The sequence below is a fragment of the Dromaius novaehollandiae genome, chromosome 4 (assembly GCF_036370855.1).
Source record: "Dromaius novaehollandiae isolate bDroNov1 chromosome 4, bDroNov1.hap1, whole genome shotgun sequence".
Lineage (NCBI taxonomy): Eukaryota > Metazoa > Chordata > Aves > Casuariiformes > Dromaiidae > Dromaius > Dromaius novaehollandiae.
In genome coordinates, this window is record NC_088101.1 from 5,981,835 (window position 1) to 6,005,577 (window position 23,743).

At 66.3% G+C, this 23,743-nt stretch overlaps 2 protein-coding genes and 3 long non-coding RNA genes across 5 annotated transcripts; all 5 read right to left on the bottom strand.

Annotated features, from left to right (window-relative positions):
- Positions 1-1,934: 1,934 nt before the first annotated feature.
- On the bottom strand, positions 1,935-2,929 carry LOC135328343 (uncharacterized). The gene is made up of 3 exons (XR_010389179.1): positions 2,781-2,929; positions 2,319-2,485; positions 1,935-2,020 (listed from the first exon to the last, which is right to left on the bottom strand). It is a non-coding gene; the product is annotated as an uncharacterized LOC135328343 (long non-coding RNA).
- Positions 2,930-3,244: 315 nt separating this feature from the next.
- On the bottom strand, positions 3,245-4,153 carry LOC135328344 (uncharacterized). Its single transcript, XR_010389180.1, has 4 exons — positions 4,103-4,153; positions 3,758-3,867; positions 3,465-3,620; positions 3,245-3,347 (listed from the first exon to the last, which is right to left on the bottom strand). It is a non-coding gene; the product is annotated as an uncharacterized LOC135328344 (long non-coding RNA).
- Positions 4,154-5,537: 1,384 nt separating this feature from the next.
- LOC135328181 (maestro heat-like repeat-containing protein family member 2B) lies at positions 5,538-8,405 on the bottom strand. Its single transcript, XM_064510645.1, has 7 exons — positions 8,398-8,405; positions 8,076-8,157; positions 7,514-7,621; positions 7,066-7,185; positions 6,783-6,878; positions 6,469-6,618; positions 5,538-5,612 (listed from the first exon to the last, which is right to left on the bottom strand). The coding sequence occupies exons 1-7, from the start codon at positions 8,403-8,405 to the stop codon at positions 5,538-5,540; spliced, it is 639 nt and encodes a 212-aa protein (XP_064366715.1).
- A 5,111-nt stretch (positions 8,406-13,516) lies between these two features.
- LOC135328345 (uncharacterized) lies at positions 13,517-14,524 on the bottom strand. The gene is made up of 3 exons (XR_010389181.1): positions 14,412-14,524; positions 13,928-14,050; positions 13,517-13,676 (listed from the first exon to the last, which is right to left on the bottom strand). It is a non-coding gene; the product is annotated as an uncharacterized LOC135328345 (long non-coding RNA).
- A 6,617-nt stretch (positions 14,525-21,141) lies between these two features.
- LOC135328183 (maestro heat-like repeat-containing protein family member 2B) lies at positions 21,142-23,665 on the bottom strand. Its single transcript, XM_064510671.1, has 8 exons — positions 23,648-23,665; positions 23,370-23,493; positions 23,025-23,134; positions 22,734-22,889; positions 22,464-22,618; positions 22,052-22,214; positions 21,590-21,756; positions 21,142-21,293 (listed from the first exon to the last, which is right to left on the bottom strand). Exons 1-8 carry the CDS (start codon positions 23,663-23,665, stop codon positions 21,152-21,154), a joined length of 1,035 nt encoding a protein of 344 aa, XP_064366741.1. The 3' UTR covers positions 21,142-21,151.
- Between the last annotated feature and the right edge of the window lie 78 nt (positions 23,666-23,743).

Genomic DNA, 23,743 nt, shown 5'->3' on the forward strand with positions numbered 1-23,743 from the left:
ACGCGGCCGCGAGCAGTGCCAGAACCCAGCGCTGCCTCTCACCCAGGACGTGGACGGCTGCCGCCTGCGGCGCCACGCAGCTCCCCATGCAGCAGCTCCGGGCTGTGCTCCAAAGCCTCTCCAGCAGCACGGGGCAGTCTTGGGCCTGGGGCAACGCAGGGGCGCAGGAGCTCGTCGCTGGCTCCAAGCACCCCTCTGTCCCCCCTCCATCCTCCCTCCACCCACGGCCCAGGCCCACGTGGCCCCCCGGCGCGGGAGACACAGGGCGGGCCGCCGGCACAGGGACACGGCCCCGGCGCAGTGCTCGCTCACCAGGTGCCTGCAGATCTCATTCTGCAGCTCAGCCGCGCTCAGCCCGATGCTTGCGGCGATGCGCTGCCGCACCCTCTTCGACCCCAGAAACGGGGCACACAGGTGCAGGGAGACCTTGCACGCCTGGAAAAGAGCACCGGGCCTGGTCACGGGGATGCTGCGCACCTGCCCCGGAGCTGAGCGAGGAACCTCGCCGCCGCAGCAGCACCAGCCAAGGCCTGCGGACACGTCGGCAACACGCGCCAACCAGAGCAGCCCAAGGGCTCTTACGTTGCAGACGGCCGGGGCCGGGTCCCCGAGGTGCAGCACCAGGCTGGGAAATGCCGCCTCCACCTCTCTGCTGAAAAATGACCTCCTCCGAGAGGCGGAGGAGGCCAGGGCACCATAGAGGACGAAGGCCGAGCGGCGCAGCACCTCTTCCTCCTGCAATGAGAAAGGCCGTTGGGCAGAGGCTGCGAGCGAGGGCGCCGCGCACGAGCCACGTGGCCCCAGCGGGGTGCTGCCCGCGGGGGACGGCGGCCCCGCGACGACTCCCACCTGCCGACAGGAGAACGAGCGACTCCACTCACCGCCCCCCAGAACGCCCGGCTGGCCCTGGAGATCTCTTCAAAGGCAGAGCCCACGGCCCTCGCCTCCAGCAGCCCCAGCACCTTCGCCAGCACCAGCAGGCTCTCGGCAGCCACCTCTGTGCTGGCCGCGTCCTCCAGGCCTCTGAGCAGCACCGACACCACGGCCGCCCCGTGCCTCCGCAGCTGCAGAGCGACAGGCGCATGAACTGCTCACTGCTCCCACCTCTCACCGCTGCTCTCCGCTGCGGCGCCAAGGACGGCACTTGCCGGAGCAAGCCCGGAGCAGACCCCAGCCAAAGGAGCCCCAGCCGGCACCCCGTGTCCCCTTTGCCACCCTGATGATGCCAGAGCGAGGAGCGCGGCCTCAGCACGGCCCCACGCCTGCCTCTGCTCCTCTCTCCGGGCTCCTCAAGCCCCCCGGGCAGCTCTCCACTCCGGGCTGCGCTCAGAGCCCAGGAAAGGCTGCCTCACCTTCGCGGGTGCTCCGCTGGCCGCGTTGCCCAGACCTCTCACGGCCATCTGCCGCACGGTGCTGACGGGGTCGCGCACTCTCTCCCCCAAGGCCTCTAGGAGCGGCTTCAGCAGCTTCCTCTCCTGCACTAGCTTGTCCTTCATCAGCTGCAATCAAGTCACGTGGCCGCTAGCATCGGCCGCGATTCGCGCCGGGCGAGACGCAGGAACCCCTCCGAGCCCCCCCTGCTCTGCTGCTGCCTCACCTCAGCAAAGAAAGCTGTGGCCGTGAGCCGCAGGTTGGCAGAGGGCGAATCCAGCCAGGGGAAGAGGCTCTGCAGCAGGCGCTGTGGGACGAGCTCTGCGCGGAGCAGCACGCTGCGCACAGAGCACAAGCAGGCTCGTGACACGCAGTCACGCGGGACGGCCGCAGGCCGCGACTCCCACCTTCTCCCGCTCCCACGCAGACACCGCTCTGCACCTCAGCAGAGCTCCCAAGTGCGCAGGAAGCTCCCAGCAGCCCTTTCCCCGGGCGCATCCCGGGCTCTCACCTCGCCAGGAGACACACACCGGTGCTGTGAGCCCGGGGCTCTGCCAGGGACGCCCACGCTCCCTGCTCCCGGAGCAGCCGCAGCCACCGATTGTCCAGGCACCTCGCCAGCACCAGCTCCAATGCCGCCACAAAAAGGCTGGTGAAAAAACCCAAAGAAAGCTCCAGGCACAGCAGTTTGGGGGAAGATTTCTCTTCAGCAGAGCCCCGCAACGGCCCCCGGCCGCAACACAGAGTTTATGGGCAGGAACGACCGTGCTGCGGCCAAATCCCCAGGCGCGCTGCCCTGCAGCGACCAGTCCCACCACCTCACGGAGGCAGCCCAGTGCCAGCGGGACAATTGGGTGCTCCTGCAAGGCCATGGACCGCACGACCAAAGACCCGGGGCACAGGCCAGCCCTGCCCCTGCCCCTACTCCTGCCACTGCCGCTCCTCACCTGCCCGGCATGTCAGCGCTCTCCAGGTCCCCAACGGACGGTGCCAGCTCCTCCCCCAGCGTCTCGCTGACCTGCCTCAGAAGGCCGGGAAGCAGGTAGGGAAGCAGGCGCTGGACCAGTGTCTTCCTCTGCAGCACTGACACCACCTCGCAGAGGGCGTGGGTGATCTGCAGAGAAATCCAACCAAGAGCCACCTGGTAAAACAAGGGCTTTTCCCACCAGCCATGGCCCCTGCCAGCCAGGGAGCTTTCACTGTCTCCAATTCTCACTGCAGCGACAGCCTTGCGGCCCAGCAGCAGCAAACTGTCCCGGCTCCCCACACTGCTAACGCTGTCGCCACCCCGGCACAGCACCCCGCGAGGCTCCACGGGCACTCGCAAAGGGCACAAAACTCCCTTGTGCAGAAGCACGAGCTGGAAAGCAGACGTGGACTGGCACTAATGCCTGGGCCGCTGACCGTACCGTGCGAGGCTCCAGGGCAGCCTGGCTGCTGCCCAGCTCCCGAGTGCAGCACTCGCTCCTGTGGCTGCTCTTTCCCGCTGCCCTTAACTTTTCAGTTAAGCACACCAGGATTTGGCACCCCAGGACGCTTCTCCCCAGGCTCCTCCACACCTCCACCATGTCGCTGCAAGGGAACAGATGCTTGCCCGTAAGCCCGCATCCCCGGGTACCTGCGGCACCCTCACGAGAGGCCAAACGCTCCCCTCGTCTGCATCGGGGATGGCGATGCCCAGGTCCGGACAGGGAAACGAGCCCATGATCCTGCAGCGCTCGCCTTTCCCGGGGAAAAACCACCTGCTTCCGACCGGGACCCCCCACGCAGGCACACCCCACGGCTGGGTCTGGCAGCAGAGGGAAGGGCGAGTGCACAGACCTGTCTGTGGGCAGGCACGCCTGGAGGAGGCTGTCGAGCACTGGCTGTGGGTGAGAGTGGGCCAGGAGGAACACGGCCCGCAGCACAAAGCACCTGCGAGCGCTCTGCCGGGTGCTCCGCAGGCAGGTGTAAAGGAGGTGCACGAGTCTGGGCACCTGAAAGGAGGAAGGCGACAAAGAATGGCTCGGCACGTCCTTTCCCCGTCTGTCTTCGGGGCCAACAGCCAACAACAGAGAGCAGCCAAAGGTGAATGCAAAAAACGCCTCTCTCACCTCCTCCTGGAATATTTGCTCTCCGCAATCCCCCAGGAAGGTGAGCGTCCACCGCTCAGCGGCCCACGCGCACACGGGCCTGGTGCACAGCAGGCTCTCCACAATGCTGCTCATGAAGCCTGAGGCCTGGCCTCGGGGGAAATATTTGCAAACGAGCTGGGGAGAAATCAGAAACACAAGCGACCACCTCACAGGCTGCTCAGATGCAAAACTCACGTCCTGACAGCAGCACCCACACACACACACACACATACATATTGTGGCCCCCACTCTGCACTCCAGGGGCCAGTTACCTTCGCGATGTTGGTGGAGGTGGCCAGCAGAGACTCAGAGGTGACGGCACTGAGCCTCTCACGCAGGCGCCCGATCTCGTTGGTCCAGGGCGCCACGTCTGTGTTCTCGGCTGCAGCCAGGAGAAAGAGGAGTCATGTTTGCGGGGAACCAACCTCCGGCCACGCGGGTGGATAAGGGAGGACCCAAGGGAGGGTGGCGAAGGCCACGTCAAGCCAGGGCCCCCCAACGTAGCGCAGTGGGTTTGCCAGCCAGGCGAGGGTCCGGCCACAGACAGGGACGGTCCCTGGCACTGGGGACACCATCCTGCCCTCAGCAGCGGGGACAGCTCTGCCCACTCTCCTCACCTCCTGTTCGGAGCAGGTGGCCGAGGCAGGTCACTGCCCACCAGCGGGACGCAGCCGACGTGTCGCACGTCAGAGGCCCCAGCAGTCCCGCCAGGGAGCCGAACCACTTGCAGGCACGGCCTCGCTGTGGGAGCAAGAGGCAGGCAAAAAGGTCACCGGTAGCCCCGTGGCCGCTCTCCTTCTCCCGGCCTCACTGCCCCCAAGCCGCAGCTGACCTGGGGGCAAACGAGGGGCTGCCCTGCAGCCCCAGGAGGCCCAAAACCCAGCGCCTGCCCACACAGAGCTCCCTGTGCATGGGGCTCCTGCTCACCCTGTGCTCGCATCTCTCTTCATAAGAGCCCAGCACCTGCACGCACACCTGCAGGGCCCTCTCCCGCTCGCATGCGTGGGCCGAGGTGAGCCAGCGCCGCAGGACCTGGCACAGGCAGACCTGTCTCACCACGGGCATCCTTCTGCTCGACACCCCTCGCTGGCCCCCTCCCTTCCCGACCCTGCTACCTCCGCGGCCCCGGTCTCTCTGTGCGACCCGGCCCGTGGCAAGGAGCCCTTCCCCGTGGGGACCTCCCCACTCCGGGCTCCTGCCGTGGGCAGCATTGAGTTGTGCAGCACCCCTCGCTCACAGCTGCGGCTGGGGAGAAGCTCTGGCTCATCTAGGGGCTCTGCAGGACACTGCAAGCTGCCTGCAAGGAAGCTGCGGCCGATGGCAAAAGCCTGGATCCAAACTTTGGGCAAGGGGGCCTGGAACTAGGACCATTCCACTCTCCGCCAATGTGGGCGTTGCACCTAGTTACAGGGAAGCTCCCCTCCTCAGACCAGCCCCACGGGCACGATCCCCACGGCTCTGCCCCGCTCCGGCAGCGGCAACACTTTCCCTGCCACGCCGAGGACACTCACCTGCACCATGTCCTCGAAGCGGATGGGGGCCAGCTCTGCCCAGAGAAGGGCTCCCATGAGCTGGCCCAGCGCTCGCAGGGATGGCGCCTGCACACCCTGACACCAGAAAGGGGGACTGAGGCCGGGCACCCTGCGGAGACGCCAGCGTAGCCAGCGGCTGCCGGAGCATGGGGTGCCCGGACCTGAGCCCCCACCGAGGGGCAGCTGAGAAGGGCCAGTGCCTACCGGTGGGCATGAAGCAGCCACCGCCGTCTGCCCTCTCCTGTCCATCTGCTCCGGGCGACGAAGGCACACGATGCCCTGGCAGCACTGAGCCAGGAGGTGGCGGTTTTCCTCCCTGCTCAGACGGGGCTTCAGCTTGCTGCCAGCAGAAAAAAGGCACAGAAGACAGAGAGGCCGCTTACTAGCACTCTCCAGGCCGAGTCAGAGGACAACTGCCCTTGGCCCCATCGACAGCCCCAAATCCAGCACCCGCAGCCCCAGCCAGACCAGCCAGCTGCGCTGGGACATGCAGTGACTCCCACAGCCCCAGGGACAGACCCTACCTCAACTGCTGCATGGCCACGAGGGCCCGGGGGTGCACCGGGGACTCCTGGGGCTCTTCCTGAATCACCTCCTGCAAGTCACAGGCAGGCACACGCAAGGTGGGCAGCGGGCAGCGGTGCCGCAGAGCCTTCCCACCCACCCCGGCCAGGGGCTCTGCTGCCAGACCCCGCAGGCACCGGCTCCACCACCCCCATGGCTCCCACCAAGGCCCCGCAGGATGACGTGGCAGCTCCCTGGCGCCCGGACACACCACATTCCCCTGCCACGGCCTCGAGCAGCAGCACCCACGCGCCCCGCCGGCTGGGGATGCGGCTCAGGGCCCTCAGGAGCTCGTGCACTGCCCCAGGAGACCATCGGGCTCTGCACAAACCTGCCCCACGGCAGAGCCCAGAGCTCCCCTGCGCAACGTCCCCGGCTCTGGGCACTCACCAGCAGGGTCTGCAGCAGCTCCCGCTTGCAGCAGAGCTCAAACCTGGGGCCGGCGCCTGCAGCCTGGATGGCAAGGCTGATCTCAGTGACGCTCTGCACCAGGGAGAGCTTCAGCTGCGCATCCTGATCCCAGGGGAGAAAAACACACTTGGAGCTCTTCCAAGGCCCCAGGGCTGAAAGAGCAGCTGGGCTGGGGGGGATCCGCCTCCAAGCACAGCACAGGGACAACACTGTGCCCTCCGGGAGCCCCGCGGAACCCAGCTCAGCACCTGCGCCCCACCAAGGAAACCTCTCTCCCCTCCTGGGAAGGAGCCTCCCACGGGGAGGGGAGCAGCTGCCCAGCTGCCAGCTGGAAAGACCCTGCAGACCCTGGCCCACGGCAGCAGGGCGAGCAGCACTGGTGCTGGCTGTGACAGGAGAGGTGCGCGTGGCAAGGCCCAGGAGAGGCCGGAGCTGGCGGCACCCGGCCGGCTCTGCCTCGCACCCCGAGCACCCACCTGGCAGCCCTCTCGGTAGAGCTGCAGGACATTCGCCACCATGTCTCTCTCGATACGGGCAAGCAGCTGCTCCCTGGGGGCGCGCAGCGCCATCCGGCCGTACATCACCAGCAGCGCAGCACGAGTAGCGCGGGTCCTTCTTGCCTTGCTCTGCCGGGGGGTCGACGGAGAAGCACCGAGACGTCAGCCCGTGGCCCTGCTGTGCCCGGGACCCCGCGCGCTCCCGAGGCGGGAGCTGCCCCGCACCCGACCGGCGGCTCAGCTCCCCACACACCTCCCGGCAGCTCCCCGCAACAACATCCCGGGCCCTTTACCTTCTTGCGTTTCAAAGTCCCCGTGAACTCCTTCACCAAGGACAAGGCCAGCTGGAAGTGGCTCTCGGCACAGCGGGACACAACTGAAACCATGCCCTGCAGCACAGCAGAAACGGGGAGTCGCTCCAGCCCCAACGTCCAGCCCTGGCTGGCTCCGCTTTCCCCAGGGAAACGGCCGCAAACAGAACAGCAGCAAGGGCTGCAGCAGGGCACGCAGAGCCCCTCTGTCCCAGGGACATGCAGGGGACATGCGGGAAAGCAGGGCGACACGAGGAAACCTCACCTGCGCCTGCCACAGCTCCAGGAAGTTGGCTGCTTTCAGGTGCTCCAAGGTCTGCTCCTGCACGTGGTGGAGACACCCACAAGCTGCCAGGGCCGTGCCGAGAGCCTTGTACAGGAACCGCTGCAAGAGAAGAGGCCGAGCCCCGCCTGTGGTGACAGCCCGGCCTGGCCAGAGAGGGCCAGGCCACACTGGCCACACTGTGCCAGGACCTGCCGAGGCGCCTGCGGCACCGGCCCCACAGCAGCCGGTGGCCAGCCTGGCCCCACCGCCAGCTCAGCACAGAGGGGAGTGCGAGCCCCTTCCTGGGGAAAGAGAGCAGGCAGCAGGGAAACCAGCCCGCGCGGCAGAGCACCAGCGCCAGCCCTCGCCCCGGCCTGAGTGTCCCCGGGCTCTGCCGCCGCAGCCCTCGGGGCGCACGAGCCACAGCCACGCCACGCAGGGAACAAACCTTCTCCCAGGACAGGCGGGGAGAGCTGCCCAGCTGCCGGCTCAGCTCCTGGCTCAGGCCCACGGTCCAGGCCTCGCTCGCAATGAGCTCCAGAGAGGTTTGCAGGAACTAGGGCAGAGTGGGAGATGATGCAAATGCCCCCCTGCCCTTGGCCGGGGCCTTTTGCTCATCCAAGTGGCCCTGGAGACTGCCGGGCAGAGCTCCCCCTCGCGACAGCCTGTCTCCTCACCCGCCCCTCTTGCAACCTGCCTCTCGCTCTTCCCCTAATGCACCACTCGAGGCCCCTGGGCTCGGCACACGCCAGAAGCAGGCAGTGCCATGGCATGGGGCCACGCTGGAGGCCTCTGCCCCAGCCTTCGGCTGCATTTGTGCTCAGCTGTGCCCCACGTGCCCAGAGCAGCTCCTCTGAGCGGGCAGCACCCACGGCTGGAGCAGGCGCTGGGGGGCTCGGGACGTGCCTGCACCGCTCGGTGCCCAAACAGGGAGCCCCCAGGTTCCTCCCACCACTTTTCCTGCCCCCCGTTTGCCCTATCCAGCAAGGGCCCCCACAGGGACGCTGTACCTTCAGCAGAAGGCTCTCCCACTTGGCCACGTCCAGGGAGCTCGCTGTTGTTCCTGCAAAGCCCGAGGAAGCAAAGCCCTCGCTGTTATCTCAGCGAGCACCACGGCAGAGCCCGGGTGTCTCCTTTGCAGTCTGATGCCCCAAAGCCTCAGGCCACCAGGCTGACAAGCGCCCGCAAACCCGGCACCGTTCCCTGCTGCCAGGCTGGGGAGCTGAGGGCATTTTGCTGCCCCCTCCGCCCCCAGCCTCTCCCTCCCGCCAGCACTTTACCTGCCAGGTGCTGCAGCAGCAGGGGGATGTCTGCGGCCCACTTCACCCCCACGGCTCCATGGATCGTGCCGGGGAGCGCCTGCAGCAGCTGCAGGGCCGCGGCTCCACGGCCACCGCCCGCGTGTGGAGCCACTGCCGCCACCACCTAGGCCAGGGCAGGAGAGAGATGGGCTCGCTCCTGCCCCAGGAGCTGTGGCTACCCTGCAGGCAGGCAGGTCAGCACTGCCCCGGCTTGCAGCAGGCAGCCAGTGGCTTTGCCCAGGGACTGCCGTGCCACAGGAGGAGCAGGAGCCCCTGACAGGCACCCTGCGACACGCTCCTGCCTCCTCCCGGGGCACCCGGCACCGGCCTCAGCACCGTCTCTCCTGCCCTCTGCCCTTGCCCCAGCCACAAAAGTTCTTTCCCCAGGGCCCCGCTACTCACCAGCAGGCGAGCCAGCAGGGCCTGGGGAGCTGGCAGAGCGGCTGTGGGCAGAAAGAAAGGCTGCGTGAGACGCCCAGCCCCACCGGGCCCTGCCTGCCCCATGTCCCAAGCCCTCACGCGGGGCTGAAGGGGACCCCGGCCGCGCCGCCTCCGCACAGTCCCTGCCGGGCTCCCGCGCTGAACAGCCGCCGCTGAAGGCAGCCCCAGCACGGCAGGAACCAGCCCCTGGGCCCCGGCAAGAGCTGGGCGCAGCAGCGCCAGGTGGCTCTGCCCCTGCCCCTGCCCCTGCGCGGGGCTGGCAGGGGACGCAGGCACACGCGCTGCCCTGCGCCCACCCAGCCTGGCACAGCGCTCCGTGACTTTCTGCTCCCCACCTGGCTCCTCAGACTCCAGGGCCTCAGGCGCTGCCTCCTCTTGCTCCTGCTCTGCCCTGTCCCGTCTCTCGGCCAGGCTGCGCAGGCAGCGGCAGAGCGGGACCAACATGCCCGTGTACTTGGCTGGCACCACGTACCACAGCAGCTTTGGCCACAGGAGCTGCAGGCAAGAACCAGGCCATTTGGCACACTGGCGTTTCCACCCCTCCGGTCCAGTTCCCCCATCGCTGCCGCATCTCTGGCACCGGCCCAGCCCCTCGGCCTCGCTCCTTCCCTAACTCAGCAGCTGTGGTCTCGCCCTGCCTTCCTCCTCCACCTTCTCTCCCTCTCGCCCGCTGTCCTTCGCACCCCTTTCCCCCTCCCAGCACCAGCAAGTCCGGCCCCGCAGAGCTCGCCCCAGCTCTTCTCAGCTGCGCTGGTGGCTAAGGTGGGGGGTCCCAGCGCACAGGTGGAGGACGACTCACTTTGGCCACCGCTCCGGCAGAGACATCCAGCGTGCCCAGCACGTGGGCGCACAGGCTCTGAACAGCCCTTTCTTCCCGCGCTTTCACCATGCTAAGGTTTCCTGTTGCCTGCAAGACAGACGCGGGAAACACCCGTCACTGCCCCATCCCAGACCTCGCGGTGCATGCGACAGGGAGGCCGCTCCCTCCGGGGCACTGTGGCCGGCGGCCCTGCTGTGCCGGGCTCCCCGCTGCCAGGGACACCCACGGCAACATGGCACGGCCAGGGCATGGGAGGCAGCCCCGGTGCCACACTCTGCCCTTACCAGTCTGCCCGAGGCCCGGCTGAACTCGCTGAAGAGGTGCCCCACCACGTCCCACGCCAAGCAGCCTGGGGCACTGGAGCGCAGCAGCTCCCCAATGAAATGCAGCACTGCCCTCCTCACCTGCAGTCACGGGAGGCTGCAGTCACGACCCGGCCCAAAGCCCAGCGGAGCTGCCTTCGCCGTGCTGCAGCCCTTCTGGCTGGGCCGCGCAGCAGCAGCCCTCACTCCCTGGCCGCCACCGGCCTCCAGCCCCGGGCCCTGCCTTGGCCTGTGGCTATGGCCTCGCCAGGCTCTGCCCGGGAAAAGGGCTGCTGTGCCCCGGTGGCAGCACCAGCCCTGCCCAAACCAGCTCACCTGGGCCGCGGGGTCATGGCACACGGACTGCACCAGCTTCGCAAACAGGGGCAGCTTCTCCCTCGTGTCTGGGGCTGCAGGAGACAAGGAGAGGTGGGTGCTGAGGCCGAGCCCCCGTTCCTGCAGGGATTCGTCACAGCTCCCCGGCTTTCCATACACAAGCGGGACAGAAAAGCAGGGCCAGACTGCGCGTCAGAAGCAGCAGCAGCATCCCAGGGGGACGCCATTTTTCCAGCCTGCCTTACTGACCGTCAGAGCGGACCAGAGCTTGCAGCACTGCCACGGCTGCCACGCGATCGGCCTTGTTCCCGTTCCTCAGCTTGTAGTAGAGGAACTCGATGGTCTCCTCCGGGCAAATTCGGGCTGTGGGGAAGAAATCACGCTTGGCATCAGTGAGCAGTGTCTTCCCACTCGGGCAGGTTCGCAAGAGAGCTGCTGGGACACGGCAGTGCGGCACCAGCTCGCCTCTGCTTACCCTGCAGCACCATGCAGCGGCACAGCTCTGCTCTGTGCTCTGGGCTGGGCGGCTCCATCTCATCGCAGAGCTGTGGGAACAAGGCACGTTTCAGAGAAAGCCGGATCGGCGGGGAGAGGGACAGAAAAGCAACCGCACTGTCAGCGCTCGTCTCGCGGGTGGCTCTGGGCACAGAGCCACAACCAGAGCCCCGAGCCCCAGGCACATGCAGAGCTGTGCAGCAGCCAAGGCTGCCCAGGAGCCCCAGGCCAGCGACGCGGCACCAGGCCTTACCTGCTGGTGCACAGCAGTGGCGATGGCCAGATGCCTGGCCCGGGGCACGCGGGTCTGAATGTCTGCCACAGCCCCCAGGAAATAGCCGAGACTCTGCAAGGGAGTGTGGGAGGGAGGGAGAGGGCGGCTGTCACTGCGAGCCACCCAGAAAGCGAGAAAGCAGCATCGCTGGGAGATGCCGCGGCTGGAACCCACTTGCAGGGAAACCCCAGCCCCGCACGGGGTTTCTGGCTCATCCTTCCCACAGAGCAGCACCGCGAGGTCTCTCCTCCACGCAGCCCTGCTGGGATGGCCTTTCCTGGCACACTGCCCCCCCTTGCACCTCTCCCCGTCACAGGGGCTGGACGCGGCCCTGGGCGTGAGGGCAGAGCTCCTCACACACTCCCAGCCCCGGGAGGCGGCGCAGCCTCCCCTCCCAAGCCACTCGCCCCAGCCACTCACCACTCCCTCCTGGCCCTCCCGCCATGCTGGTTTCTTCCAGCATGAGCCCAGAAAGCCCCGGGCCCCCGTTTCCTCGTTCCTGCTCCAAGGGACCTGGCTCCTTCCAGCACCCCACAGCTCCCCGACACCTCGCGGCACCCCCATGGCCCCTGGCCGCGCCATGTCCCGCACAATGCCTCACCACGGTCACCCCAGAGGGGTCCCAGACTTCCCGATACTGGTGCAGCAGCCAGAGGAGATGCTCCCAGGCGTGCTCACGGTGCTCCTCCACGTGCAGGAGGACACCCATCATGGCACCCATCGCCCTGAGCACAGCCTGCTTGACCTGCCGAGGGACGGTGACACGCCGTGTCAAGGGCTGAGGGTCTCTCCAGCGCTCGCCTCCCCCAGACACCAGCCTGCCCTTCCCGCACGGGGGCTTCCCCTTCCCTGTTGCCCCTGGTGAGAAGGGCTCGCTGGCCAGCACAGAGAGCATTTCCTCCCGGCACCCCCAGCCTCCCCCGTCGAAAGGCCCTGGCATTCGGCCGCTTCCCAGAAGGCAGCCCCCAGTCCCCGGACTCCCGGCTCGGGGCGCTTTCGCGACCAGCCTGCTCCCTTTGGCCCCTCACACAGTGCCGTGGACAACCCCACCAGCCCCCGCGGACATCCCCACTGCTGCCCACGGCTGTGAGAGCAGCAACACTCGCCTCTTCCTCCTCGCAGCACTGCCGCTTTCTGCTCACGTAGCAGAAGAGCGGGTAAACGTGGGCACAGAGCTGGGCAGGCCCCAGGCGAGGGAAGGCACCTTTCTCCCCCTCGCGGAAGTACATGCTTATGCCGCTGCACCACTGCTCCAGAACTGCAGCACAAGAAGGGAAACAGGATCGCACCAAAGTCTCTGACTGGTGAAGACCTTGCACTGGCCCCCGGGCCTGCTTTAAGCCCAGGCCAGGCTCGCCAGGGCACAGGTTGCAAGGAGATCTGCCTTCAGGGACGCGTTGTGCCATGGTCTGAGACACCTGGATGGCAACGCTGCCTTGTTTCTCCCCTCTTCCGCCCCAGCACCACACCTTCTCCTCCGCACAGCCTCGCTCCCCTCCACCACTGCCCGCTGCAGCCCCGGCCTCCCCCTTCCCAAACGTCTGCCCCTCAGCACACGCTTGGAGGTTTTGGCTGTTCTTTCCCATGCTCTCCCTTCAAGCCCACCAACACAAAGCCAGGCTGCCCTCAGGGAAAGGGAGGAGAAGGGGGGGAACAAAACTGGGCAGAGCTCAGCCAAAGGTAGCTAAAACTGGGAGGCAAGTGCGGGAGCAGAGAGAGCAGGCAGGGACCCAAGAGCTCCTCAGGGCACCTGCACCCAGCACCATCCCGGCCAGCCCACGGACCCTACCCCCGGCGGCACCCGCTGCTCCCGCACATTGAGGGCACTTGGCGGCTGCTGAGGCTGGAGCTCGCCGCAGGCTCAGCCCTGCCGTGCCGGCCCCGAGACCCCAGCGAGGCACCCAGGGCCACCCCGATCCCTCCCCCTCCCCCTCCCCCTTCCCCTTCTCCTTCCCCTTCCTGTGGCCCAACCATGGACCCAAAACTCACCGCCGCAGACGGCGCACAGCATCCGGCCGCTCCCCACCTCGCTCAGCACGCCGCGCAGGGCTGACAGTGTCGTTGCCGCAAAGGGCACGCACTGCAGGGCTGCAGAGAGGGCAGGGGTGGGCGACCCTGTCAGCCAGAGCCGCCTTGGCCCGCGGGCTCCATCCCCCGGCAGCGCTGCCGCGCCAGGGCCAGGGCTACGGGGCCGCGGGGCTGTGCCAGGGGCAGGGGGACGGGAGAGCTGCCGCAGCACTGGGAGAGGCCCCGGCACGAGGAGGCTCCTGCCAGGGTGCCCGTGTGCCGGCCGCCTTCCCCGAGGTGCGTGGGAAAGCCCTGGGCACAGCGAGGGCGATGCAGGGCAGAGCCTGGCGTGTTTGGTCTCTGGCGGGTTCCCTCCAGCCCAGCCCAGACCGTTCTGGGCAGGGGCAGGAGTCCCGTCTCCCGCCCGGCACCCGCTGCAACCCACAGCAGCAGGCTGGGGGGGCCGTACCGTAGCGTGTGGCGAGGTTGCGCAGGGTGATGAGGACAAACTCCTCCGACGTCTCCTCCAGGGCCTTCAGGTGGCCCTGCAGCGCCGACACCACGTCGCACAAGTGGGAGCGGGCCAGCGCCACCAGGACATCACTAGCCGCCGTCCTCACGGAGGCCGTCCCACCCTGGAAGACAGCAGCTCGCGTGTGGCAGGAGCACGACCGGCCGTCTCCCACGGCTCGGCCTCCAGGCAGGACACACAACCCGTAACTTGACTCCGACCGTCCCTCGCTCACAAACAGCCCCGCGGCCACCTCTCTGCACAGCCCCGGGCCACCGCCCCAACCCCCCGCCAGGACAAGTCCCAAAGGCTCTCCATAGGACGGCCAGGCCGGGCGCCGGCGTCCGGGGTCACCCTCAGAGAGAACAAGCTCACCTGGGCCGCTCGCAGGTCCTCCAACGCCACTGCTATCACTCTGTCCACCTCAGAGCTCTGCAGATGGCTCTCGTCGCCCCACAAGACGCTCTCCAGCTCGCGGTAGGTCTCCGCTCTGCTGCCCTGGGGACACACCGCACACGGCAGCGATGGGACATGCCGCCCCGCAGCAGCTCCGCCACGCTGACGCCGCGGACGAGCTGCCGGTGCCGCTCAGCACAGCCGTCGGGAGCGGGCGAGAAACCCAGCACTGGGATTTCCTGACCCCGCCCCCAACCCCGGGGACACCGCCACCTCCTGTGGGAAAGGAGGGCACGCGGGAGCCTCCGCCCAGCACCACCGGCAGGATCAGCGTTTTGGGATGAGGCGCAGCAGGAGGGCAGAGGTGCCGCTGGGCGAGATCAGCCTGCGGCACTCGGGGAAGCCAGGGTGCTGCGGGGAGCCCTCAAACCCCACGCAGCCCCGCAGGACGCCCCCGCCTCACCTCGGCGTCTTGCAGCCGGTTCAACAGAGAAGTCACCACGGTGGCAAAGGTAGCGATGGCCACAGGGACAGACCCGGCCGCCTTGCCACCGTCCTCACCACGCGCAGGTCCCGACTGGGCACCTACCCAAGTGAAGAAACCTGGAAGGAAAGCAACCGAGGGTTTGCATCGCTCCAGCAGCCGCAGGGACGGGCCCCGAGTCGGGCAAACGTCTCCCCAGCCGGAGCATGGGCCCGCAGGAGAGGCCGGTGGAGCCGGCTCTGTGCAGCCTGGGGAAGAGCAGCCCGGGGCAGCTTGGGGCTGGCCCCAAGCGCGTGACCCTGGCTCTCCCTGTGCCAAGAACATGGGCACCAGCAGGTCCCTGTCCCCCCCACCAGCGTGCTGGCAGGCGTGGTGCTGAGCGCGGTGCCGGTCCCCACCTCGGAGCGCTCGCAGCACCCCCATCGCGGCAGGACTCCCTATACAGATGTGCTGCTCCACCAGCACCTCCTCCCACGGGAGCCGCGAGCCACTGGGCCAGCGCCGGCCTCGGGGAGGGGGGGGACCCACAAGGGCCACTGTGACACGCGGAGGCCCCAACGCCTCACAGAGGGCTGCTGGCAACGTGAGGCTGGGGGGGGGGCAGGCACCGGGGACACCCCCCCCCCACACCCCCCCCCCACACCCCCCCCCAAACGTGGCACTGTCCCAGGCTCCAGCGCTCGCGGTCGCTCCTCGGCCCCCAGCCCTTTCCAGCGGCGACTGTCTCCTGCCGTCACACAGGGGCAAGTGCTCCGGCAGAGAGGCCCTGGGAGCCAGTTTGCGCCATTGCTCACACAAGCACCTGGTCATTCGGTCGCCTAGAAAGCCTCGCTGGCACCCGGGGCCTGACGGCATCGGGCCACAAGCTGCCAGGTCACACAGGCTGCAAAGCTGCTCTTCAGTCCCCCGGCCAGCCCACAAGCGTTTTGTTTAGATGTAGCAGCACTAACTCATTACAAGGTCGTGGAATAAAAGCTGGTGCCAGGTGGAAGGCAACGTTATCGCCCTTCCCTCCGGATTTAGGAGCTGCGTCCCTGCAGCCTCGACGAGCCTTCTGATAGACCCGGGCTCCCTGGGCTCAGCGCTGCACAAAGGCAAAGCAAAGCTGGTCTTTGCCCCACAGTTCTTGCAAGAGTCCATACTTTAAGAAATTATTAATTACACAATCTAAATTTAGAACTGATTCACTTCTAATACAACTCAGATATCTTTATATATTTTTAACTTTAAAGGTTGAACTTGTTCAGCTTTCCACGTCTCTCGAGGTACTGCTTTCACTTAGGTGTAGTGGGTCCAGGAATCAATTCCCTGCAGCTTCACAGCAGCATTTGTTGTTAGCAGTACAAGATACGGTCCTCTCCATTTTTCTCTCAACGGCTCATCCTTCCAGGTTCGAAGACGCACTCGATCTCCCGGCTGCAATGAATGTACAGGTGAATCTAAAAGCACGGGAGATCTTAACTGGATGTACCTGCGGAGAGAAGGAAGAACCTTTGCCAGAGACAAGAGAGAATCCCTTAAAATTTGATCCCCCTTAATGTGCATTGGAATTGCATTTCCAGTTAAATTTACAGGCTAAGGTTCAGCATACAGAATCTCAAAGGGACTAACTTTCTCCCTACCCCTTGGGGTTATTCCGAGTCTTAATAATGCCCGAGGGAAGACATCAGTCCATTTCATCTGAGTCTCCTGACACAGTTTCCCTATCTGTCTCTTCATTGTTTGATTCGTTCTTTCCACTTTTCCCCTGGATTGTGGCCTCCAGGGGGGATGTAAATCCCATTTAATTTGCAGTATTTTTGAGATTTCCTGTGCTATTTCTGCTATAAAATGAGGTCCCCTATCCAAAGAAAATCCTTCTCGTACCCCAAATCTTGGTATGATTTCTTTTAACAACATTTTCACTACCTCCCTTGCTTTATTGCTACGGCACGGCAAAGCCTCAGGCCATCCTGAAAAGGTCTCAGCAATTACCAACACATATTTATGTCCACTACAGCTTGGTAATTCAGAAAAACCAATTTGCCAGTAATCCCCGGGCGTGAAGGCCCTTTTTACTTCCCCTGGCAGGGAGGGGCTTCTTCTGACTCTCGGGATTATTTCTAAGACAGAGTTCACGTTTTTGTGTAATACCCTTTGCAATTAGGAACATACTAATTCCCACAGCAAACCTTGTAGCTGTTTCAGCCAACGCCTCGGCTCCCATGCGGCTACTAGCGTGTATTTGCTTCATCAGCTTCTTCGTTACCGGCAAAGTTCCCACACATTGTCCAGTAGATGTTACCCACCATCCTTCAGAAGTCTTTCTGCACTTCAGGATTTCTGCTAATTTATTTTCTTTTTCAGTGTATACGGGAATTTCCATTTTTAACGTTCTCTCTGGAACTGATGCTGCTACCGACACGGACAATGCTACCCTTTTTGCAGCCTCATCGGCCCTTTTGTTCCCTTGAACTATGTCAGTCTGTCCAGATTGGTGCACTTTGCAATGCACTACTGCTGTTTCTTTGGGTTTATTAACTGCTTCGAGTAGTCCCATAGCCTGGTGCCCTCTCTCAGGTACCTAAAGCTCAAATGGCTTTGTTAGGTTTGGAAGTCCTAATGCGGGAGCACTCAGGAGAGCAATCTTGAGTTCATCAAATCCTTTTTGGCGCTCGGGAGTCCACTCCAGCAAGTCTCCCGGCCCCTTAACAGCTTCACAGAAAGGCTTTGCCGTTAATCCAAAACGAGGTATGCAGAGGCAACACCACCCAGCCATTCCTAAAAAATCCCCTGAGTGCTCTTTTTGATTTTGGGGGGGGGGGGCCACTGGACAAACTGCTTCTTCCCTTTCAATTCCTGTCAGCCAGAGCCGCCTTGGCCCGCGGGCTCCATCCCCTGGCAGCGCTGCCGCACCAAAAGCAGCTAACAGAAAGCCCCTGTTTCTGGCCCCCCAAAACGCAGGCTTTAGCCTCTGCTTCCAACCGCAAAAATGGCGCGCTAAGCCTCTGCTGCTGATGCAAAACCACAGGGCTTCAGCCCTGCTTCTGAGCTCAGAGACGCAGGGCTTGGGCACCTGGTCTTGGCTCGAACACACAGCCTCCAGCCCCCAAACCCGCAGGATGTGGCCTCTTTTTGCCCGGCAGCCCCGGCCCGCTCGCAGCCCCAGCCCTGGCTCTCCCCCACGTCCCCTCCCCCGCGGCCGAGCCCCCCCCACTCCTCAGCTGGGGCCGCCGCCCTCCCCGCCCCCAGCGCCACGCGGGGCGACGGAAGTGGGACGGAGGCGCCAGAACGACGGCAGCCGCGACAGACCAAACTGAGCTTCTCGCACGCGGCGGCCCGCGCATGCGCCCTGGCACCGCCCCGCCCCCGAGCTCCCGGCTCCGCCCCCACCCCCGAGAGCGGCCCCGGCCCGGCCCCGCCCCCGCACTCCGGGCCTCAGAGCGGCCCCGGCCCTGGCAACGGCCCCGCCGCGGCCTGTGTCACGAGCCCGCCGTCCTCGGCCAGGCCGCGCGCGCTGCAGGGGACTTGCCGGCAGTGCGGGGCGACCGGTGGGACGTGCCGGCAGTGCGGGGCGACCGGTGAGTCCCGCTCCCCCGCCGCGGGACCGGGCTGCCCGTGCCCGGCCCCAGCGCTGCGCCCCCCCCGCACCCGCGGTCCTGCCATGCCCCTTGGGGAGCAGCCCTGCCCGCTGCCCCCTCGGGGCCCCTCTCAGTGCCTCCCAGTGTCCCCAGTGACCCCGGAGTCCCCAGGCACCTCCCAGTGCCCCCCAGTAGCCCCAGTGCTCCCCGCACCCCCACTTGCCCCTCGGTCCCTCTGCTCCCCCTGGGGCCCCTCCCAGCCCTAGTCCTAGTCCCACCCCATCAGCCCTCTCACTCCAGTTCCCCCTGGTCTCCCCGGGCAACTCTGGGTGCCCCCTCATTTCCCCAGGCACCTCCTGGTATCCCCCAGTGTCCGCAGTATCCCCAAGCACCTCCCAGTGCCCCCAGGGCCCCCGGCTGCTCCCCCTGCCCCCATCGCCCCAAGCACCTCCCAGTATCCCCAGGCCCCCCAGTGTCCCATATGCCCCCAGGCACCTCCCAGTGTCCCCAGTGCCCCCTACTGTCCCCACTTGCCCCTCGGTCCCTCTACTCCCCCTGGGGCCCCTCTCATCCCCAGTCCCACCCCATAGGCCCTACTCACCCCAGAGCTCCCAGTGCCCCAGGCTGCTCCCACTGCCCCCGTCACCCCCAGGCCCCCCTCACCCCGCTCTCTCCACTCCCCTGTGTCCCCAGGCAGCGCCACACTGCACCAAGGCCACATCTGGGGGGTGGCAGGGCCGGGGCCGGCGCAAGACCCCCCACAGAGCCCCACACGGCTGGCACTTTCCCTGCGAGGATGCAGCTTTATTGATCTCCTGCCCCGAGCAGCTGGGGGCCCCCGGCGTGGGGCACTGCGGCTGCTGCCTGCCACGTGCGGGGGGCCTCGATGGACCGCCACCTCCACCAAGCTGCAACGACACCAACGCCGCGGAGAGGCACCGTGGGCGCCTGGCCGCGATACCACCGGCACCCCGTGGCTCCCGGCCAGGGCGGCTTCCCCGGCAGCACCCCAGGGCCGTGCGAGCCCCGTGCACGCCCCAGCTGTTGGCATCCGCGGGGCCTCCGGACGCCGCCTTGGCCCGTGGGGCAGCAGTGCAGCCACCAGCACCTACCTCCCGACGGGAACACCAGGTCCTGCTGCTGCAGCCACGCGGTCGGCACTGTGTCCAGGAGGAGGCCTGGCATGAGGATGCCACTGTCAGGACATGGCCACGGCCATCGCCATGGCCCCAACCCCACCTCGACCTCAACCTCGACCCCTGACCCCGACCCGACCCGGGGACGCGGCCGCGAGCAGTGCCAGAACCCAGCGCTGCCTCTCACCCAGGACGTGGACGGCTGCCGCCTGCGGCGCCACGCAGCTCCCCATGCAGCAGCTGCGGGCTGTGCTCCAGAGCCTCTCCAGCAGCGCGGGGCAGTCTTGGGCCTGGGGCAACACAGGGGCGCAGGAGCTCGTCGCTGGCTCCAAGCGCCCCTCCGTCCCCCCTCCATCCTCCCTCCACCCACAGCCCAGGCCCACGTGGCCCCCCGGCGCGGGAGCCACAGGGCGGGTGGCCGGCGCAGGGACACGACCCCAGCGCAGCGCTCGCTCACCAGGTGCCTGCAGATCTCATCCTGCAGCTCGGCCGCGCTCAGCCCGATGCTTGCGGCGATGCGCTGCCGCACCCTCTTCAACCCCAGAAACGGGGCACACAGGTGCAGGGAGACCTTGCACGCCTGGAAAAGAGCACCGGGCCTGCTCATGGGGATGCTGCGCGCCAGCCCCGGAGCTGAGCGAGGAACCTCGCCGCCGCAGCAGCACCAGCCAAGGCCTGCGGACACGTCGGCAACACGCGCCGGCCAGAGCAGCCCAAGGGCTCTTACGTTGCAGACGGCCGGGGCCGGGTCCCCGAGGTGCAGCACCAGGCTGGGAAATGCCGCCTCCACCTCTCTGCTGAAAAATGACCTCCTCCGAGAGGCGGAGGAGGCCAGGGCGCCATAGAGGACGAAGGCCGAGCGGCGCAGCACCTCTTCCTCCTGCAATGAGAAAGGCCGTTGGGCAGAGGCTGCGAGCGAGGGCGCCGCGCACGAGCCACTTGGCCCCAGCGGGGTGCTGCCCGCGGGGGACGGCAGCCCCGCGACGACTCCCACCTGCCAACAGGAGAACGAGCAACTCCACTCACCGCCCCCCAGAACGCCCGGCTGGCCCTGGAGATCTCTTCAAAGGCAGAGCCCACGGCCCTCGCCTCCAGCAGCCCCAGCACCTTCGCCAGCACCAGCAGGCTCTCGGCAGCCACCTCTGTGCTGGCCGCGTCCTCCAGGCCTCTGAGCAGCACCGACACCACGGCCGCCCCGTGCCTCCGCAGCTGCAGAGCGACAGGCGCATGAACTGCTCACTGCTCCCACCTCTCACCGCTGCTCTCCGCCGCGGCGCCAAGGACGGCACTTGCCGGAGCAAGCCCGGAGCAGACCCCAGCCACAGGAGCCCCAGCCGGCACCCCTTGTCCCCTTTGCCACCCTGATGATGCCAGAGCGAGGAGCGCGGCCTCAGCACGGCCCCGCGCCTGCCTCTGCTCCTCTCTCCGGGCTCCTCAAGCCCCCCGGGCAGCTCTCCACTCCGGGCTGCGCTCAGAGCCCAGGAAAGGCCGCCTCACCTTCGCGGGTGCTCCGCTGGCCGCGTTGCCCAGACCTCTCACGGCCATCTGCCGCACGGTGCTGACGGGGTCGCGTGCTCTCTCCCCCAAGGCCTCTAGGAGCGGCTTCAGCAGCTTCCTCTCCTCCACTAGCTTGTCCTTCATCAGCTGCAATCAAGTCACGTGGCCGCTAGCATCGGCCGCGATTCGCGCCGGGCGAGACGCAGGAACCCCTCCGAGCCCCCCCTGCTCTGCTGCTGCCTCACCTCGGCAAAGAAAGCTGTGGCCGTGAGCCGCAGGTTGGCAGAGGGCGAATCCAGCCAGGGGAAGAGGCTCTGCAGCAGGCGCTGTGGGACGAGCTCTGCACGGAGCAGCACGCTGCGCACAGAGCACAAGCAGGCTCGTGACACGCAGTCACGCGGGACGGCCGCAGGCTGCGACTCCCACCTTCTCCCGCTCCCACGCAGACACCGCTCTGCACCTCAGCAGAGCTCCCAAGTGCGCAGGAAGCTCCCAGCAGCCCTTTCCCCGGGCGCATCCCGGGCTCTCACCTCGCCAGGAGACACACGCCGGTGCTGTGAGCCCGGGGCTCTGCCAGGGACGCCCACGCTCCCTGCTCCCGGAGCAGCCGCAGCCACCGATTGTCCAGGCACCTCGCCAGCACCAGCTCCAATGCCGCCACAAAAAGGCTGGTGAAAAAACCCAAAGAAAGCTCCAGGCACAGCAGTTTGGGGGAAGATTTCTCTTCAGCAGAGCCCCGCAACGGCCCCCGGCCGCAACACAGTTTATGGGCAGGAACGACCGTGCTGCGGCCAAATCCCCAGGCGCGCTGCCCTGCAGCGACCAGTCCCACCACCTCACGGAGGTAGCCCAGTGCCAGCGGGACAATTGGGTGCTCCTGCAAGGCCATGGACCGCACGACCAAAGACCTGGGGCACAGGCCAGCCCTGCCCCTGCCCCTACTCCTGCCACTGCCGCTCCTCACCTGCCCGGCATGTCAGCGCTCTCCAGGTCCCCAACGGACGGTGCCAGCTCCTCCCCCAGCGTCTCGCTGACCTGCCTCAGAAGGCCGGGAAGCAGGTAGGGAAGCAGGCGCTGGACCAGTGTCTTCCTCTGCAGCACTGACACCACCTCGCAGAGGGCGTGGGTGATCTGCAGAGAAATCCAACCAAGAGCCACCTGGTAAAACAAGGACTTTTCCCACCAGCCATGGCCCCTGCCAGCCAGGGAGCTTTCACTGTCTCCAATTCTCACTGCAGCGACAGCCTTGCGGCCCAGCAGCAGCAAACTGTCCCGGCTCCCCACACTGCTAACGCTGTCGCCACCCCGGCACAGCACCCCGCGAGGCTCCACGGGCACTCGCAAAGGGCACAAAACTCCCTTGTGCAGAAGCATGAGCTGGAAAGCAGACGTGGAGTGGCACTAATGCCTGGGCCGCTGACCGTACCGTGCGAGGCTCCAGGGCAGCCTGGCTGCTGCCCAGCTCCCGAGTGCAGCACTCGCTCCTGTGGCTGCTCTTTCCTGCTGCCCTTAACTTTTCAGTTAAGCACACCAGGATTTGGCACCCCAGGACGCTTCTCCCCAGGCTCCTCCACACCTCCACCATGTCGCTGCAAGGGAACAGATGCTTGCCCGTAAGCCCGCATCCCCGGGTACCTGCGGCACCCTCACGAGAGGCCAAACGCTCCCCTCGTCTGCATCGGGGATGGCGATGCCCAGGTCCGGACAGGGAAACGAGCCCGTGATCCTGCAGCGCTCGCCTTTCCCGGGGAAAAACCACCTGCTTCCGACCGGGACCCCCCACGCAGGCACACCCCACGGCTGGGTCTGGCAGCAGAGGGAAGGGCGAGTGCACAGACCTGTCTGTGGGCAGGCACGCCTGGAGGAGGCTGTCGAGCACCGGCTGTGGGTGAGAGTGGGCCAGGAGGAACACGGCCCGCAGCACAAAGCACCTGCGAGCGCTCTGCCGGGTGCTCCGCAGGCAGGTGTAAAGGAGGTGCACGAGTTTGGGCACCTGAAAGGAGGAAGGCGACAAAGAATGGCTCGGCACGTCCTTTCCCCGCCCATCTTCGGGGCCAACAGCCAACAACAGAGAGCAGCCAAAGGTGAATGCAAAAAACGCCTCTCACCTCCTCCTGGAATATTTGCTCTCCGCAATCCCCCAGGAAGGTGAGCGTCCACCGCTCAGCGGCCCACGCGCACACGGGCCTGGTGCACAGCAGGCTCTCCACAATGCTGCTCATGAAGCCTGAGGCCTGGCCTCGGGGGAAATATTTGCAAACGAGCTGGGGAGAAATCAGAAACACAAGCGACCACCTCACAGGCTGCTCAGATGCAAAACTCACGTCCTGACAGCAGCACCCACACACACACACACATACATATCGTGGCCCCCACTCTGCACTCCAGGGGCCAGTTACCTTCGCGATGTTGGTGGAGGTGGCCAGCAGAGACTCAGAGGTGACGGCACTGAGCCTCTCACGCAGGCGCCCGATCTCGTTGGTCCAGGGCGCCACGTCTGTGTTCTCGGCTGCAGCCAGGAGAAAGAGGAGTCATGTTTGCGGGGAACCAACCTCCGGCCACGCGGGTGGATAAGGGAGGACCCAAGGGAGGGTGGCGAAGGCCACGTCAAGCCAGGGCCCCCCAACGTAGCGCAGTGGGTTTGCCAGCCAGGCGAGGGTCCGGCCGCAGACAGGGACGGTCCCTGGCACTGGGGACACCGTCCTGCCCTCAGCAGCGGGGACAGCTCTGCCCACTCTCCTCACCTCCTGTTCGGAGCAGGTGGCCGAGGCAGGTCACTGCCCACCAGCGGGACGCGGCCGACGTGTCGCATGTCAGAGGCCCCAGCAGTCCCGCCAGGGAGCCGAACCACTCGCAGGCGCGGCCTCGCTGTGGGAGCAAGAGGCAGGCAAAAAGGTCACCGGTAGCCCCGTGGCCCGCTCTCCCTCTCCCGGCCTCACTGCCCCCGAGCCGCAGCTGACCTGGGGGCAAACGAGGGGCTGCCCTGCAGCCCCAGGAGGCCCAAAACCCAGCGCCCGCCCACACAGAGCTCCCTGTGCATGGGGTCCCCGCTCACCCTGTGCTCGCATCTCTCTTCATAAGAGCCCAGCACCTGCACGCACACCTGCAGGGCCCTCTC